This window comes from Phragmites australis, chromosome 11, assembly GCF_958298935.1.
Source record: "Phragmites australis chromosome 11, lpPhrAust1.1, whole genome shotgun sequence".
NCBI lineage: Eukaryota > Viridiplantae > Streptophyta > Magnoliopsida > Poales > Poaceae > Phragmites > Phragmites australis.
Window position 1 is genome coordinate 32,162,086 of NC_084931.1, and position 19,078 is coordinate 32,181,163.

The 19,078-nt window shown below is 48.8% G+C and overlaps 1 protein-coding gene across 1 annotated transcript; it reads left to right on the top strand.

Annotated features, from left to right (window-relative positions):
- LOC133885631 (cytochrome b561 and DOMON domain-containing protein At3g61750-like) lies at positions 1–2,671 on the top strand. The gene is made up of 4 exons (XM_062325364.1): positions 1–310; positions 877–1,273; positions 1,759–2,045; positions 2,181–2,671. Exons 1-4 carry the CDS (start codon positions 143–145, stop codon positions 2,439–2,441), a joined length of 1,113 nt encoding a protein of 370 aa, XP_062181348.1. The 5' UTR covers positions 1–142; the 3' UTR covers positions 2,442–2,671.
- The last annotated feature ends 16,407 nt before the right edge of the window (positions 2,672–19,078 follow it).

A 19,078-nucleotide genomic window follows, 5' to 3' on the forward strand; every position in this document is an offset into this window, starting at 1 on the left:
CACATCGGAAAATAAAAAAATTCACACTACCAACTGACTGCAACCTCCCATCTCCTAGCCCCCTCCCTAAACTCGCAAGCGACCTGCTGCTAAGCTATCTGCAACGGTTCTCGCATTGCTGCCACTGCCACTGTCGGCGAGGATGGGTAGCATGGCGTGTGCGGCGGTGGCGGCGGCGCTGGTCGTCGTGGGGTTGGCGTCGGTGGCGACGGCGCAGATGGACAGCTGCAACGGCGAGCTGCCGCCCGTGCTCGCCGCCAACTACTCGGGGCTGGCTTGCCAGCCGGTCTGGAACAACTTCGTGCTCCGGGTACGTAAGTGGGCAGTGTTCAGGACCAGTTCCACTTCCACCTCCATGCACCATGGTCTTTCTTTACCATTTCTGCATAGCATAGGCATATAATTAGGTGGATAATTAAGCTTCTGTAGTGTTCTTGGAACGTTTCCCCATATGGTTGTTGGTTGTTTGTGATCGTTATGTGTTGAGATCTGTGGAGATTTGAGGTGGATCTAGTCACCTAGATTGTTACAGTAGATTTCAGAAAACTCTACTCATGTTGTTGCTTAGTTTAAGCTTAACTGAAGTTGGTCCTAGCAGAACGATACGATTGTGACAACCTGCAATGTTTCATGCAAAATTCAGGGGATAGAGTTGGTCTTGCTACTAGCAGAGCGAAGAAAGCATACTGAGAAAAGGGACCAACAGTAATGCTATAATGATCTTTCAAGGGGGGATAAAAACAGTATGAACAATAGTAATATGTTTCTCAGTTCAAGTCTCTAGCACAATTCTTGGATTGTGATGAACTGAGGATCTATAAATCTAGCATACACTTGCAGCATTTCTGACGTATCGACATCTGGGATCCATTGCAGTATCACCAGGACAAGAACAACGTCCTGCGAATAGTCCTGTCCACGATGTACAGCACGGGCTGGGTGGGCATGGGGTTCTCGAGGGACGGCCTCATGATCGGCTCCAGCGCCATGGTGGGGTGGATGGGTAAGAAGGGGCTCCCTCACATCCGTCAGTTCGCGCTGCGCGGCAAGTCCAGCTCCAAGGTCGTCGTCAATCGGGGGTTCCTCGTCTCCAACGACCACGACCACACCGTCGTCGTGCAGCAGGCCAAGATCTACCTCGCCTTCCAGCTCAAGTTCTCGTACCACCTCACCCACCAGCACATCATCCTGGCATTCGGGCCCGGCATCCCGGTGAAGAACAAGCTCACCAAGCATCAGGACAAGACGTCGTTCACCTTTGATTTCACGACGGGTATGTTCCTCTTCTGCTACTTGCATTATGCCATTTCCATGCCACCAAATGCATGAGTGTATCTTGAGTTCAGTTGACGCTTTCAGTCAGCATATAGCCTAGGGTCTTCAGACATTTTGCGACACTAGTATAAAGTTCAGGGGTGTTGGTTGTCAATAGAAAATTGTTTTAATAAATGATACTTGTATTTGTACTTAACTGAACCATGTGACGAACAAGAAAGTAATTGCACTTGAAAAGTCTCTAATCTGGTGTCAAATGATAGCTTGAAAAATCAATCGACAAGTCCACTTGAACTGTAAGTCATGTGTCAGTTAGCAAAAAGGTTTTTGTTTCTTGAAGCTTCAGTAGTCAGCTGCCACCTTTTAGTTGCCAAATCGAGATCTGCTGAGATCAAGAATCGAAAAATAATCGAGCTTTCTCTCCCGATCAACAAATCTTACAAAAAAGTGGCACCTGCTCGTTCATTCGTGATTCATCTGCAGGTAAAGCTTCTGTCGACGGGTCCTTCCCCTATGGTCTGAGGCGGGCGCATGGCGCGCTCAACGTGTTCGCGTGGGGCGTCCTGATGCCGATCGGCGCCATCCTGGCGCGCTACTTCCGGAGGATGGACCCTCTCTGGTTCTACCTCCACGTCGGGTTCCAGTTCGTCGGGTTCATCATCGGCCTCGCCGGCGTGGTGGCCGGCGTGGCGCTGTACAACAAGATCCAGGCGGATGTCCCGGCGCACAGAGGCCTCGGCATCTTCGTCCTCTTCCTTGGCATCCTGCAGGTAAGTCCACCGTCCTCCCCTGCTCCCTTCTCTCTGCAGCTGCAAGCACGTCAGAGCAGTCCGAACCAGAACAGCTTCTCTGGAACGGAAGTGAACCATGCCTATCGATCTGAATGTTGCATGGAACCGCTGCAGATTTTGGCGTTCTTCCTGAGGCCGAACACTGACTCCAAGTACCGGAAGTACTGGAACTGGTACCACCACTGGGCGGGCAGGCTGGCGCTCTTCTTCGCGGCCGTCAACATCGTGCTCGGGATCCACGTCGGCGGCGCCGACAACTCGTGGAAGATCGGCTACGGGTTCAACCTGGCCGTCATCCTCATCGCCGTCATCGCGCTGGAGTTCATGCTGTGGACGAGGTGGTCCAAGAACAGCACCTCGACTCCGACGTACTAAAACGCTGTTGGTGTGGCGACGCCATGACGGCCCTATTTTTTCATTTTTTTTGGCTCTTCTTTTTTCGAGGGTCTCATGTTGTGCTGCTTTGACCCTTTGTTTCCCTAGTGCTTGCTCGTATATTCTTCAGAACTGAAATTGTATGTGTGAGTCAACGTGAGTGGCTGGTGCGATTGCACTGCTGATAGTTCTGCACGTCTGGTATATGAATATTTAACTTTTTGTCATTATATTGGAGTAGCAATTTATTATCGAGAATGACAAATAGATTCTCTTGAGCTTATAACAATGATAACAATGGGTCGGTAGCAAATTTACCACTATATTAGATGACAGAGTGAGAAAAAATAAAATGCCGGTGACAAATGAACGAGACTCCCTAGAAGTAGGGCAACCAAGAGCTCACAGTAGCGTGCCCCAGGAGCCCATTCAAATAGGCCTAATTTGGCTCACGGAGCAGGAGATGTAAGCCCACCTCCTTTCAACATTTTAAAAGACTCGGTTCAATATTTTGAGAAACTCGGTTCAACATATTCTAAGCAACACGGTAATTAAAAAAAAAAAATCGAAAACAGAGTTACGGTTCAAGAAAAAATAACTCGCTTTAAGATAAAAAATCTATTCACATCTCCCACTCTACCCAACCGCCCCAATCTGAGCACGACGCATGTCCCTTTTTTTTCCTCCAACCCGCATCAGTCTTAGTCCTTTATTCCCTATTGCAAATCTTAATCAGTGTGCTACATAGAAGAACCGGGCGGGCTACCTAATCCCGTCCAATGACTCCATTGGAAAGGCCAACATTGCCGACCGGTAGCCCCACCTATACCAGCTAGCGCACCCTCACCCCACCAACGTTCATCGCTCCGCCAGACCACTAGACTCCGCGAACCCACATCGCACGGCTCACCGCTTCACTACCGACTCACTTGGTCACTCCCATTGTCACACACCCAGAGTAGGGGTGTAAAAAAAGTTCAAAGCTCGCGAGCTACTTGAGTTCAACTTGTTCTAGGCTCGGTTCGAGTATGGTTCGATCTCAAAATGAGCCAAACTAGATCTTGGGCCAAGGCTCGTGAGCCTCACGAGCTTGAGCTCGATAAGGCTTTGTTAGCGATCCTTCATGACCTCAACTCAATGCCCCCACTGATCACATTCAACCTCCATCTAAATAGCTGCTCAATAGTTTAGCCTAACTGACTCATTCATTGTTATACTTGTATAAATACCACACTCAATCATCATACACTGTGTGTTGTTGCAAATCCTCCTCTTCGAGTCTCTCACATGGTATCTGTCGGAGGATAAACTCCTCAAGCGGGGATCCGGAGGGACCCCCTTTGAGATTCGGCCTGGGGGATAATTCTGAATCTACCTCGTACGTGAATTAAATGAGAGTATATGGGAGATGCAGGCGGGACGGATGATCGGATGCTAGTGGAGTAAATGCTCGAGGGATTTTAGACAGGTTCGGGCTGCACGGAGCGTAATACCCTACTCCTGTGTGTATACTATAAATACTCTGGGAATGCCTCTCTGTGGATCTCTTATGTTACAAGGATTTCTGTCTAAGTCTAGAGCTTCGGTCTTGGAGAACCTCTGCTCGGCTTCGTGTGTCCTGTCTTCGTTAGCTTGTCTGCGTCTGTTGAACTTCTTGAACTTCTTCCACTTGTCTTGGTCTGTCCTCTTCTTCGGGGTGTCCACCCCCTTCTTATACCGTCTCGGGTACTTGGGGACCATTGTTCATGGCCCCGAGCACCCCTCCGGGAACTAGGTCTTCTCGGACCTCGGGGAGATAGTCCCCGAGGGAAAGCGTCACATGGCATTCTACTGTTCTGGTCTCGGGACTCGGGGACCCCTGGTTCCCATATCACCGACAGTATCAGTCTAACCTCGATCCAATTTTTTCGCCACCTTTCATTCTCCTCCGCCATGAACTCCAGTTAGTCTGAGTCCGGCTCACCACGCCCCATCGGCCTCCAGGTTGGCACTGATCCCGCCTCGCCATCGCGCTCACCACCTCCAGGTCGCTTGTTCACGACATCAACATTCAGGCATGTGTTCTCGTCGTGCTTGATCTGAATGAAGCCAACTATACGGCATGGGCACGCTCTTTCTCCGCCATCTTCGGTCAGTATGGCCTCGCCGATCATACTGACGATTCACCAGCACAAGGAACCTATGATTGGGTGCAAAACAATTGCACCATTGTCTCCAAGATTTACAATTGCATCTCCCCTGAGCTCCTCAACATCGTCTTCACTGACAACGACACCACCCCACTCCCTTTGGCAAGGTATTCGTTCACTCTGGCAACGAAATCACGAAAGAGTCTACCAAGCGATTTGTCTACCTCGACGCCGAGTTCCATAGCTTATACCATGGTGAATTGTTGGTGCTCACGTACTGCACCAAGATGAAGTCCATGGCCGATCACCTTGCTGATCTCGATGCTCCTGTCACGGAGAAAGATCTCATCTACAACATTCTCCTGGGCCTCAACCCTCACCTGCATCACGCATTCCCCACACATGAACGTCTCCCATCATTCCTCTGCACACACTCCTTTCTGCAACTTGAGGAGTTTGCCAAAATACAAGCCGCAGCTGCGCTTGTCGCCCAGACCAATAATGTCTAGTGTCATTGTCAGCAATCGTCCTCTGCTCCATCGGTCTGCTCTGATCTCACCAACAATCGTCCGACCACCTCTTCACCGACATAAGCTAAAAAAGGAAACAAAAGAAGTCATCTTCTGCCGCCTCATGGCCAACTACCAGTTCACATCCATAGACGTAGCCTAGCGTGCCATATGTGTTCTGGCTGGGCTACAACCCATGGATGGTGATGGCTAGGCTTGTCCAATGCCCGCCTCTCCATGTCCACCTGCAGGCGCTGGCCTCCTTGGTCCATGCACCATCGTCGTGTCCTCGCATGCCTATGTCGCCAACAACAATCACAATACCATGACACGAGCACCTACCACGCTTGTCACATTGGCAACCATACCAGGCTGCCCTTCTCCCGTTCATCATCAATAACAACTTTTCCCTTCAAGTTGATCCACTGTGATGTATGGACATCAACGGTTCTTAGAGTTTCCAGACATCAGTACTACCTTGCTTTGTTAGATGATGTCACATATTATACGTGGAAATTTCCCCTCAAATGCAAGTCCGACATTGCCACCATTATCTTCTCCTTTCACGCTTATGCCCGCACACAATTCTCTCGACTCATTCTTGGTTTTCAGATGAACAATGGGCATGAATTCGATAACTCCACTTTGCAATCGTTCTACACCTCTCATGGCATTCGGCTCTGCCTAACATGCTCGTACACCTCACATCAAAAATGGAAAGGCAGAATGCATTCTCCAGACGTTAAACGATGTAGTCTGTGCTTTGCTATTTCACGTGTCTATGCCACTGAGCTTCTGGGTCGACGCCTTATCCACGTCCATGTTTCTTCTTAATCGCCGGTCATTGAAACCAAAACAATTGACCAGTATTTAGGCATCTATAAGAACTTGTGGTAACTTATAGACTCATTTAGATTTGCTCGAAAGTTTATAAGTTTCAATTTCCTGTATCATCTGTATTATCCAGATAAGCCCGGAGTATCCGGGTTTTGTATAACCCGGAGTCTCCGGATAGACCCGGAGTATTCGAATTCAGTAATCCGCTGTGAAGTTTTAAATTTCAGGAAACGCCTATTCACCCCCCTCTAGACAACATCACGTACATTTTAGAGGGTGAAGTAGCTAAAGACTAGCTCATCCTCGCCGGTAGCACCTGAAAGAGCAGCGTGAGTACGAAGGTACTCGCAAGACTTAATCTATATTGGGTCTTATAGATAACCTGACTCCAAGGATTATGAATTGGGATGATAGCAAGAATAAGGTCACATGGTTAAGTAAATTTATATGCGAAAGCAAAATTTGACAAAAACAGGTGTGAGCATCTAGGCTTAACTATCACAACTATCTAACGCATAACCATCAATTGAACATATATGTGAAAAGAATCATAGTAATAACTTATGTAAAAAACCATCTCAACCTATCAACCACCTCAATCTACATTTGTAACTCTATGACTGCTGTAAATGAACAAAAGCATGCTCATGACCGAGAGAGTAGCATTTTTTTAAAAAATTACACCTTCTAGGGGGTACAACTTTACCCACAAGACTCGAGGACCATACAGCTTGAGTGACCACATATGTACACCTAAGGGGTACTCATGCCAACCTTTCCCAATAAATCTCAACCATTTGAATCAGACATCGCTTGGTGCAGAGCCCACTTAGGTTAACTCCTGGAGCAACTTCAAGTGTCTCTTACAAGTCCGTCTGCTCAAATGATCACAGCTACAGAAGTATTCAGTTTATCTTACCATTAGATCGATATGTGGTAAATACAGTAAGTGCTAGAGCCAGCTTGTCTTTTTCCTGCTTTTGCAAGGCGCAATCCTCCTACTTTCAGGTGGCCCTCTGGCCCTGGATTATGTCGCAAAGGTCATGGTAGCGAAGAGAGTCATGCAAGTCAGCGGGTAGACTGTCCCGACACGATGGAGGTCTCCGCGTACTCCCTATTACCGAGGGAGCCTGGGTTCTCTCCTGTCGTAGGGTCTACTGTGAAACCTGTCGACCACTACCTCGAGCACTCCTTGTGATGGACAGGGCGACTGTTGTCACGGTCTGGCGCCGGACGGTCTCTACCAAGAGGGATAGTCCGTGTAGCCATGACACTACCAGTGAAATCTCCGGTAGTGCCACTGATGGATGGCTAAGAAGCACTCGTGCACTCTGCAAGTTATGCACGGGGGTCATAGCCTCATAGTTGAGCCGCTGACCGCGGGACGACGAGACATCATGAGGGGGAGCCCCTGGCGCTTGTGTTTCGCATACGGCACGAGTCCATGGTGTGGCATGAAGGCCTTAAACATGTCATCGCCAAGGGCTCAACCCTTGATGGGTGCTCCTCTAGGTGGCGTTATAGTCGCTGGGGTGGTATAGGACCACCTCCATGCGTGGCGCCAGGCTAGTTTCCCTTTTGGCCAATGGTCTAGGGCTTACCTTCGGTTCCCGAGTGTCTCTATTGCCCCTACTCGCATGGTTTGCCATGCAGACTTCACGTTCAGTCTTCGAATTCTTGAACTCTGTCTTAGTGTCCCATGCTCGGAGCACACATGACTCGTCTGTGTCATACTCCATGACGAAAACCTCACGATGGTCGGGGTCCTCAAAACGGGACTCCATTGACATCACAGATCTGAACATGGGTAGCCCAACCATGATCTCAACACCTAAAGAAACGAGAAAAAGACGTCCTACCTGGCGTGCCAACTATCGAGGGATGATCCTTGACAATGAATCTATGGTGTACTGGACGGCGGGCACGTTGATTAGTGTTTCTTGTGGTGGGATTGGATGGACACAAGAATGTAGGGATTTATCTAAGTTCAGACTTAGATAATAGTCGTACATCCTATGTATTTCTTATATATTAGATGAACTTGTTACAAAATATCACTTTACAAACCAAGCCCCAATTTATGTAACACAGGAAAATAAGTACATATAAATGAACCGTGCCAAACTATATAACAGACTTACTCCTGATGGAGCCAACTACTCCTAAATCATCATTACGGGAATACGAACATACATCCTATTTTGGTCACCTATAGGCCCTTTCACGTCCGCCGAGCGTTGTCATGTTCACCTATGAGACCATCTCATAGCACTAAATGCTATGAGATGGGTCACTCTAATGTTACAATCATCCACAATTATACTCAACAAAAGGATGTGTCTCGGAAGGAAATTTTTTGAGTGAATGATATTTAATATGATTTAAGTAGTTAGATGAATAGATATCCTAATAGTAAGATCTTCTACCTTAACTAAGGGGCTGATCGATTGAGTCCCGATCATACGGTGAATCTGTGATGTCAAAGATATCAACCTCCGGCTAATATTCGACCGCGTAGGAACCGACCTATTACACCGACCGTGTATATAGGCAATTAGGCATGGTCCTAAAACTGCCTGCTGCAGCGTGGACTTCATCTGTAGTCTCGGCATCCATGCATAATAATCCGCTGTGAGGGGGGGGGGGGGGAGGGCGCTGCCAAGCATGCAGACGGCGTCCTAGCAGTACCACGTCACTGCAAAGCCACATGTACAGCAATGGCCAATGCGACGTTGCATGTGACCTGGCCGGTTTGTCTTGTCATGTGGCTAGAGCGTCAACTGCGTCTCTGCTAGTTTAAAAGATCCCAACTGCCAATAGAAGGGGAGGAAATACTAAACTCGTTGCTTCTCGGCAAAGGATATGAACATTGAGGGAGTACTTCAGTTGTTCCTAAACTTGTCGCCTAGGATGAAAAGGCAGCTTGAACGGACGCGTATATTTGGGTTCTTGTAAGTGTTGGCTGTGATTGAATGCTGCTAAAGTTAGACTCCGGAGTTTTGAAATAGTTTAGGCTATTTAGGTTCTTGAGTGATGGCCGTGATTGAATGCCGCTAAAGTTAGGGTCTATTTTATTTAGGTTTCTGTTTTTAGATTTGTCTAAAAAGCTATATTTTTAATTTATCTAAAAACTATTTTTAAAAATAGGTTATTGGTTTCTAAAACAAAATTTTGCTTTCCCGGTTCATAACTTAAAAAACGTCTCTCAGCGAACTTCTCAGTTTTAGTTCATTTTCTCAGAAACATACTTCTAATTTTTCTAAAAACCACTTCTACAGAATCCCGCTTGTTTTGGCTTTTGACTTCTGAATTTAAGTAGAATTAGAAGCAGAAAACAAACAAGCCTTCGACTCCAGAGTTTTGAAAAGGTTTAGGCATTCTTCAGTGCTTCAGTTATTTGTGCATAGGGCTAGAAATAAAGCTTGAGGTTCGTGAGCTAGCTCGGGCTAAAAAAAGGCTCGATTCAGCTCGGCTCGGCTCAGAGGCCAAACGAGTCGAGCCCAAGCTGTCTCCCCAGCTCGGTGTTAAACCGAGCCGAGCCCGAACTGGCTCGCGAGCCGCTCGTTGGCTCGCTCGACCTAGCCTTCAGTCCTTCACCCCACGGCTGCCGTGCCAGAGCCCGCTGTCCGCTCCTCCTCTCGCGTGTGAAGAGAATCTGTCCCGCCAAAGCCTACTAGACGACAGAAACAAGACGCCGAGATACCGTCCGCAGACCTGCTGCCTCTCCGCTCGCCTGCCACCTCTCCATCACTGTCGCCGCTCGCTCGCCACCTCTCCGTCACCACCACCGCTCTCCCACTGCATCTCCGCCACCATCGCTTCTCCACTTGCCGCCTCTCTGCCACCTTTGCTTCTCCGTCCGGCGCCCGTCTGTTGCCTCTTCGCCCACCATCGAGCTCGCGGGATTGAGATAAGAAAGGGAACTTGAGATTAAGGGAGGAAGAGAGGTGGTCGGCGGTGAGCTAGGTGACGGCGGCGGCCACGAGCAGCAGTGGGAGGTGCAGCGCAATATGGTGGACTTGGTGAAGGGGTCCTCAGCGGACAGGCTCGGCTGAGAAGGTGTCGACGGCGAGCAGCTTGGCCCGACGGTGCTCAGTCGACTAAGAGAGACGCGCCGAGCTCAAATCCGTCGGTGAACTCGATGGGATGCGAAGGGAACAGCTCTGGGATGTCTCGTGCAGTTCTTCTCTGGAACCTCGGGGCTCGATTGGGGTGGATTTGCACTCAGTGGTGTCGCATTTGGCCGGCGGCGGCATGCTGCGCTGCTGAGTGTTGTGCTCTAGTTTTCTCAAGGAAGAGAGTGAGTGAGCTAGAGAGAGCACTGACCGGCGTATGGACTTGGCTCACGAGCTCGCCGAGCTGACTTGCGCTACCACCGAGCCCAAGTTGAGTCTGAATTTCAGCTCGATAACTTGACTGAGCCGAGCCTGGTCGGCTCGTTCACAACCGAGCTCGTTCAAGGGCTCGGCTCGGCTGTTTACACCCCTACAGCCCTACTTGTGCAGTATTGCTTCGGAAACGACCATTCCAACCTGCTGCCGATGGAGGTTGCGGAACGAAACGGTGACATCGTGGCTGACAAGCAGAGACTCCGTTGCGGAACTGGGCGTCCGGGACACCGGGCGGAGAGTCTACTCTGCTCGCAGGTAATTGCTAACATACCGTAAATGCCAGGAATCGGAAGTAACTGAAGACTGGAGGCCAGGGTCGGGAGCCAAATAATTTTAGATTGAAGGAGGCCAAATAAGCAAGTATAATGTTGATAAAAAAGATATTGTAAATACATTTGGTATAGGGTGAAACAGTCACACCGCGGCCAAACTTCGCTAAAAAATCAAATCGCTGCATCCAGAAGCGCACCACGGCGCAACCAATGCTGTGCCCACGGCACATTTTCTCTTCTCATACTACTCTGTTCAATCATAAATAAATATTTTTTTACATTGATATGGTTTAAAAATATATCATTTTCAAATATACAAACTCCATACATAAATAATAATTTATAATCAAAATTTAAAAATATTAATTGTACACGATCTATAATGGTATTTATTTGTGACTAGAGAGAGTATTAGCTAGATGTGTACGTGTGCACACTTGATTACTTTTTAGATTATAAGCTAGATGCACAGGCACACCACGAGCACAATCATGTGAGCACGCCTCAAGAACTATGGAAATTTGGATAAATCTAAACTTGATAGAGAGTGAGCATGCATGCCTGTTGAGCGGGTTCCAAGGGGCACATTGTTTTAAGAATGAGATGGTTGTTGTTGTGAACCCAGTATGAAGAATCTGCATTACAACAAAGGCCAATGTAGGCTAAAAATATTATCGAACCTTTTTCCCTTGGAGTTTTTAAAATCAATTGTGGTCTCTAATCATGTTGGTATCAAATATATCGAGTCTAATTTTTTTTATTAAAAATATACTACATAGTGAAGTGCATTGTTGTTCGTGGATCCTTACAAGTGTCTAATTTGTAAGATACATTTTATCTAAAAACAAACTAATTAGCAGCAAAGAAAACCACAACACAACAAATATAGGGATGTTAATTCTGGTTCCATGCCACGCGAAAAGGATTTACATAATGAGATTTGTTTTCAATACCAAACCTATCAATTACTAGCGTATCATAACCTTAACTGCACCAAACTTTCTACCAAGGTCAGATAGAACACAATACCTTTTGGTATTGAGATCAAATTGAGCAAAGCAATCTCATTGAAAGTTCTAAATAATGCCAACAGAACAACCATATCGAATGGAAATTGAGTTTATAAAATTGACAAAATATCATATAAAGTACATCCTAAGAGAAAAAAAGAACATGTTTGGCACACTGTTGCAGGCCTCTCAAATCATATGACTAATGTTTTGCCTTCTTCTGGCCTATTGGTATTACTCTAATTGCTTTCGTCGGTATTACTCTAATTGCTTTCGTCTTGAATGATGAGATTAGATTGCCTTCACTTGGATTGGATGAACCTAAAATTTACACAATAGAGTTTAGTAGTCCAGATATCTTTGGTCTATATCCAAATTGGATTTGAGGCCCAACTACCATAATAAGGCCTTTTTCTGTTATAGATTACCTAAATTTTGGTTAGTTTATTTTCGTAGCCACTTATTTAAGTAGATGTGTCTATTTTTTTTTCTTATGTATCTATTTAAAAATGCGAATTATGCACAGAAAGATGCTCATCAAAAGATAGTAATACGAGACATCTTTATATAAGATATCTCACTCCATAACAACATTTATACTAACCATGATAATGTAGTAAGCTACAATAGTAGTTAAATTTGGCACTCTATGTTAGACGAAACCCACATATCTAACATACATTTTAGTCATACCACTTTCACCGTTGACTTATTTGTTGTGCCGAATTGTGTGAAGTTCATGCTTGCAGAATCCCTAGATTGGGCCGAGGAAGAATTGGCAGAATGTGTGCCCGTAGAATTAGCAGAATCTATCAGTGCCACGTACTTCATACCTCGACACGAGATGTTTCACGGTTTCTAGAAGCAGAATTGATATTGTATATCTCTTTCATTTTCCTTGTATCATTGCTCACTGATAGATGGGCCCATGCAGTGTGAGAGCCCACGTGTTAGTGGTCAAAGGGTACAAAAAATTGTCCCAAAATATACCTCTTTCTTTTCGTTGACACAACGTTAGGCGGCTTGGTAGTTTAAATGTGGCTTGCTCTGTTTCAATCCCAAGCCTGTCATACATTTCCCAACCTCCTCCGGATAAAAAAAAAAAGTGAGATATATCCTCACGAATAGAATGCCCTCCCCTCCGGGGTGAGGGCTCTGTTCCCTCTGCTCTGCTGCCTATAGATCTATCGCCAATACTTTGTTTTTATTTTTCTGAAATCATCCTTCATGAGATGTTTCTTTTTCTCGAACCTCTATTCTTGATCCATCCCGACTCATGCCGATTGGTTTTCTCGGATAGCTTTTCTTGATCCAACAAAAACTCACGAGACAGTTCATCCTAGATCTAGATGGGGATGCATATGTGATTTCTCTATCGCCTCGAAGAAACTGGTATGATCTATATTTCCTCAATCCCTCGCTTTCCTTTTTGGGTCTCTCTTCGTTTGTTTTTCATCTACATCTTGTGATCCTTCTTGTAAGATCGCTAGATCTCCCCCTGCCCCCAAGGAAAAAACATTTTTTTCATCCAAAAAAAACACCACATATTTTTATGTGATTTACTCTGTTGCCTTTCTTTTGTTTTCTAGAGCTGTCTCTTCGATTTTCTGCAATCCATCACTTGCTTCTCATGGGACCTCAGAAAAAGGAAATATATTTGACAATCCAAGGGGCAGGAGGAACGGACAAAGCGTTGGTATTAGAAGGAAGGAGGAGGAAAAACCATCCAAAAAAAGGTTCATTCCCGTTCTCAATATTTCTTTTAATCAATTTCCTTCCATTCTAGGATGTAATTTGTATTGAGATGATTTTTCTGCTTATGTCATATTTACCATGTTCTGCATGTTGAAAATGATATTGAGAACAAACTATCCAATTATAAAGCTATACTTTCCAATTTACTTTGTTTAAAAATGGAATACTTTTACTTGTTACTAGATTTATTAGTTTCCCTCGTTCGGTTCTACAAACTCTAATAATATGGGGACCCTACTCAGTATATTTTTTTATGGCGCATTGTACACTTATGAAAAATTATATTTACTGACGTCAAGATTACAAGTATCATCCAATATTCCCCGCGAAAAGAAAAGACTCATCCAACGTGATACCGTCGTAGCAAATAACTTTTTTTTTGTGTGCGTGTTTGGTTGCTTGCCTTTGTAGAACACTTGTGTGCACACAATGTCATGAGACACCGTGTAAAGAAGTAATCGACAAGAGAAACTATTTGTTTGCTATATAAAAACTGATAATAGCATGACTCGCCGCATAAACAAGTAGTCCAGGAAATAAAATTTGGATATATCTTCCTGCTAGTTACACTAGATCCATAATCTGGCGAGGATTGTCACCTCTTTAATGATGCTAAATTTGGCACTAATGCTGCGATATCCAGGTCGCAGGTTCAGCAATCGGCGTCTCCTGCAGTCACGCTGGGCAGCCGCGCAGCCTCACGCGCTCCACCCGATGGCTCCCCCGACCCCCGTCACGGCATGACGTGGTGGCTGCTGGACGCGCCCACGTCCCACGCTACCGCATCACGGCCGTCCGTCCGAAATCCGGTGGTCAGCCTCTCTTATCCGAGGCCATGGGGCACCCGGCAGGTATGTGGGCCATGTCCTTTTCCGAGCCCACACGTCAGTGAGTCACGCGCCTGGTTGGTGTTCGGAGGAGACAGTGTCCGAGTTGTTGCAGGGGTTGGAGGAGTAATCTCCGTCCACGTGTCCGGTGATCAGAAATCACGGCCGTCAGCTGAAGAAGAGCAGCGCTTTGGCTTACCTGGACTGCGTGGATGAAGTGACGTGGTGTTCACTATGGCCCACCTGTCAGTGACTGAGCAAGTGGGTGCCTGGGAGTTTTGGTAGGGATAGGTATTTCTCCACTTGGGACTGTAGAATTTAGCAGTGCAGGAGAAGAACGTGAGTGCTTATGCAAATCCCCTGGGGATTTCGTGGTAATCACACAATGTGCCATGGAGCGGATGACTGAAATGCCCACCAGCTGTGCTGTTAATCGCAGGAATGCCCTAGCCTTGCAGGTGCACTCCGCTGCAGGTGTAGAGGTGGCACAAGTGCAAATCGGTGCGAAGGATGGAGGGCATTGCTGGAAGAGTGGAAACGATAAAGCCTCGGGCCTTCAGGCTCTGCTCCCCATCGCCATTGCTGCTCTCTCCGCTCCTACCTGTACTCGCAGTCAGATTTCGCAAGAACCTTCTCTTTCGCGCGATCTCTCCTCGGTTTCCTCGGCCCAGATGGTTGATCTGTAGGGCGAGACGGAGGGACACGAGGAGAGAGTGCGGGCGCGATTGGGGAACCGGGAGGGAGGAAAAGGAGGAGGAGAGAGCGGCGATTCGATGCGGGGCTCTGTGGAGGCCGTCGCGGTTGCTCGGGACGTCGCGTCGTCGAGCCCGTCGAAGCCCTCCTCGGCATTGGATATGATGAGGTACGCGAGTCCCTAATCCCGGCTCCGGCTACCGCCGCTTCTGTTGCAGCGATTTGTTCCGTGCTCCTGGTGCTCTTGTGCGTGTTCTTTCCTGACATCAAAGGTGCGATTTTGCGTTCTCGTTTCCGCTCCTGGAGTGTCTGTTGTGCGTTCCGGCTCCTGCCGGCCTATTTGGGCAACCTTCTGTTCTTTGTCCTGCTCGCCGTTTTCCTCTCTCGAGGTACGGTTTGATCTCCGATTCCGCTAATCTGCGCCCGTTCGCTTTGATTATCGCTAACTTCGTCTCAAATTCCTCTTGCTCCCCATTCCATTGATTACTTCGGCTCTTGGCTAGTTCCCGAGTAGCCTAATGATTTCTGCCTTGTGCTGTTTCATTTGGCTCGTAACTGAGATCAATCCCGACCTTCTTCTGCTCCGGTTGTTTCTTATGCCGCCACCTTTCGTTCTGTGTTTCCTTTGTGCTTTCTGCCAATTCTCTTGAATAGATCTCCGATTGGTTGCAGTTTGCCGAGTATTTTTATTTATTTTAGTTCGAATTCTCGCAGTCCGATCCAATCGCTCATGAGGCTTTTGTTTGATTGATTTGGCTGCAGATATCAGAGACCTAGCACGGATTGCCTCCCACTTCCCAATGGCATCGGCAGCGGCAGCGGTGGGAGCAGGAAGCCGGCGGCGCCCCCCAGATCGAGCAAGGACGACGTCGCGCCGGCCGCCGCCACCTCGCTCGAGCCCAAGCCGCGCGCTCGCGCTCCGCAGCCGCCCGCACCGGCGCCCGCCCCTCAGACCTCTTCCGCTGCCGCCGTTGCGACCCGGAGCCCCGCGCGCGACCACAGCCACCACCCCGCCGACTTCTCCGACCCCACCTCCCCGAGCTCCACCGGCGGCGGCGCCGGGGAAGTGCTGCTCCAGTGGGGCCAGAACAAGCGCTCGCGCGGCCGCCGCGACGCCTCGGCCGCGTCCGCGCCGGCGGGCACAGCCTCGCCGCAGCGCCGGCAGCCGAGCGCCAAGATCCAGCGCCGCTCGTCTGCTCCCGCGGACAAGCTGATCCCGCCGCCGAGCGGGCCGCCGTACACCCGCGGCTCCAACCTCCGCGTCGGCTCGTCTCTCCCGCCCCGCGGCGCCGGCGCCGGTGACGCGCACCACAGCCGCGGCGCCCTCCCCCACCACAGGTATGGCCGCCGTCTTGCTCCCCCCATCTCTTCTTTCGCTCCCGTTTTTACTCTTCCGCTTTTGCCCCTGCGGCCGTGCCTTGTTCCCGCGGCGATGCCGTCGCGGTGGTGGCAGTGGCGCCTGCTCGGGTTGGGCTCGCGCGTCGTCTGGTTGCGTCGCATCAGTTGGGTTTGGGTTTGGCTCGCGCTCTGGGTTCGGGTTGCCTCGGTGAGCTGTCACACGCCCCTCCATCTTTAGGCACGGAAGGTGCCTTCAGAATACAGATGATAAGATACGAGTATCATACTATCATCCCATCTTTTCTTTCCGCACCGTTTCTTTCTTTTCATTTCTTTAAAAAACCAAGTGGATTTTTGGTGTGTTTTCCCATGCTAGTTTCGATTTGATCGGATCACCAAACACTGGATTGCTCCCTCCTTTTCAGACCTGCCCATCACAGGTTTTTTCCTGTGATTTTTTAGATCTTTTCAGGCAACGTATGGTGTAGATTAACCTGTTTTCGTGCGAGAGGATCCGATCGAGCGAGGAAGGACTTCAGCACCCTGCAAACCCAACCAGCCATACCGCCATCCGCCGTTCATCTAATCGACAGGAAATCTGGCATCTCCTTTCCGTATCTTGTCGACGTCCATTGATGGCTGGCTACCGTCCCTGGTGTGTGCAGCTGCGCCCTGCGCTTGCGTCAATGGTGAACAGTGACACCAAGCGCAGGCAAGGCGAAGCCACTCACAAATCTAGTAGGGCGCATCGCATCCATTCCACGCCCGTCCCCGTCTTTTTACGTGGGCATCAGCAGTGGCTTTGCCGGTGCCGCTTTGCTCACCGCATCCATCCATCCATCCACCCACCCATCATCATTCCCTAGTCGCTGTTGTTACTGAACCCACCATCCCTTTAACCCCAACCACCGTCCTGTGTCAGTCGATCGTCGTCGGAGTGTTTTGATGCTATGATGATGATCAGATCGCCGGAGGAGCGTGCGGTGGGGAAGTCGGCGAGGGCCGAGAAGCAGCGGCCGGCGTCGGACAAGGTGCAGCAGAAGGCACCGGTGGTGGGGCTGACGGCCCCGGACCCGAAGCAGCAGCAGCAGCACCAGAGCAGCAGCAGCAGCCACCCCCAGGCAGACCAGAGCGTCCCCGGCACGTCGTCGTCGAAGCCGGCGGCGGGGCCGAAGCTGGAGATGCCGCGGATCTACACGACGCTGTCGCGCAAGGAGAAGGAGGACGATTTCCTGGCCATGAAGGGCACCAAGCTGCCGCAGCGTCCCAAGAAGAGGCCCAAGAACGTCGAGAAGACGGTCAATGTACGTATTGCCATGCTGCTGCTTACTAGCCTACACCATCGATTAACCGGCTGATTAAACTGACAAGTATGAAACCGTGTTTTGTCTGTGTGTTTGCGCAGTTTGTCTGTCCAGGGATGTGGCTGACGGATGTGACGAGGAGCAGGTACCAGGTGCGCGAGAAGAAGTGCACCAAGAAGGTATACATACATCTTGGCTGTTTGGTTCATAGTTAACAATTTATCACCGTTTGCTACACCTAAAGTTAGTTAGATTTGACCAGTTTAAACATAGTTTGATTCGTGCCGACAATTTTGACAAGATTCTCCTTCTTCTGTTATGATCCTGCACACCTCGGTGACTAAAAAAGGTACAGTAAAATTCCACTAGTCTTATCAAAGTGTATCGAAGATTTCAGTGTGATAAAAAATTATAACAAATATTGGCAAGTTTAATATATGAACCAAACAGACCTGAAATATTTTCACTAGCGGGTTAATCCGATTCAGTTCACTCGTGTTACTACTGCTAATAACCGTGGTTAGCTTGGCTGAAAAATTCGAGCTTGAAAAGTAGGGGAGAAAGGGCAGGGACAGAGAAGAAAGGCGAGGAACGGTCGTATTTCCTTCCTCCTGTCCCCTTCTTGTATCACGTGGGGCCCACTTCCCGTGAACGCGAGAGAGTGCTCGCTCATTGATGACTGTGCTTTATTATCCACGCCTCGCGCTTTATTATTGCCGACGTGCAGACGGGACTGTCGTGGCGCCGTGCTCGCGTGGCTGCCGCGGCGGGCCAGCTCTCATACGCTGTTGGGCCTTCCATCCGGGCCCCATGTGTCAGCGTCGTGTTCGTCTCGTGGAGAATATTCTCCTGCATGCGGTGCAGGACCAGGCGTGGCCCATATCGCGGTGTGCTACCACACGCTGCCATGTGGGGTCCAGCGCCCACGCTGGCTGGGTGGTGGGTCCACATGATCAGACGTAGAGGAGAGAGGAGAGAGAGGGACACATACCTTTTGCTTGTTCTTCTGCAGGAACCAAGTGTTGATGACTTGATGTCTACACGTAATTAGCGCGGAAGCTATCATTAGTTGACTTGACTAGTTACTCCGCCCAAGTCGTCTCTTGGCAGTGCACATGGTAATAGGATGGGATGCATCTGTTGCTGTTTCGCTTTGCTTCACAGGCCAATAAGATTTCTGCTTCAACTTTGTTGCGCACTGGCCTGACGGGAAATCTCACTTAATCTCTTTCTGCTCTGCAGCAGAAGCATCGGGGCCTGAAAGGGATGGAGAGCATGGACAGCGACTCGGACTGATCGCGAAAGCCTGCAGTGCGACGCCGAAGGCCAGCAGCAGCCCGCGGTGGAAGAACTCGGAGTCGCGGTTCGGAGGGAATTGGTGGGGAAGAGGAAGGAGAAGCAGAAGAAGGGTCGAGAAGAGTAGAAGGAAGACGAGGGCGTCTGACAACAGGCTCTCTTGGTCCGTCTGCGTTGAGAAAACAAACCAAAAAAGAAAAAAAAACTTTTCTTGTTGGGGTTAATCATAGCGCCGTGCTATTGCCTCGATTCCATTTTGTATATCTGGATGATGAG

Coding starts and splice junctions, on each gene's coding strand:
- LOC133885631 (XM_062325364.1), top strand. CDS start 143: ATGGGTAGCATGGCGTGTGCGGCGGTGGCGGCGGCGCTGGTCGTCGTG. Junction 311..876: donor GGAACAACTTCGTGCTCCGG/GTACGTAAGTGG, acceptor GATCCATTGCAG/TATCACCAGGACAAGAACAA. Junction 1,274..1,758: donor CACCTTTGATTTCACGACGG/GTATGTTCCTCT, acceptor ATTCATCTGCAG/GTAAAGCTTCTGTCGACGGG.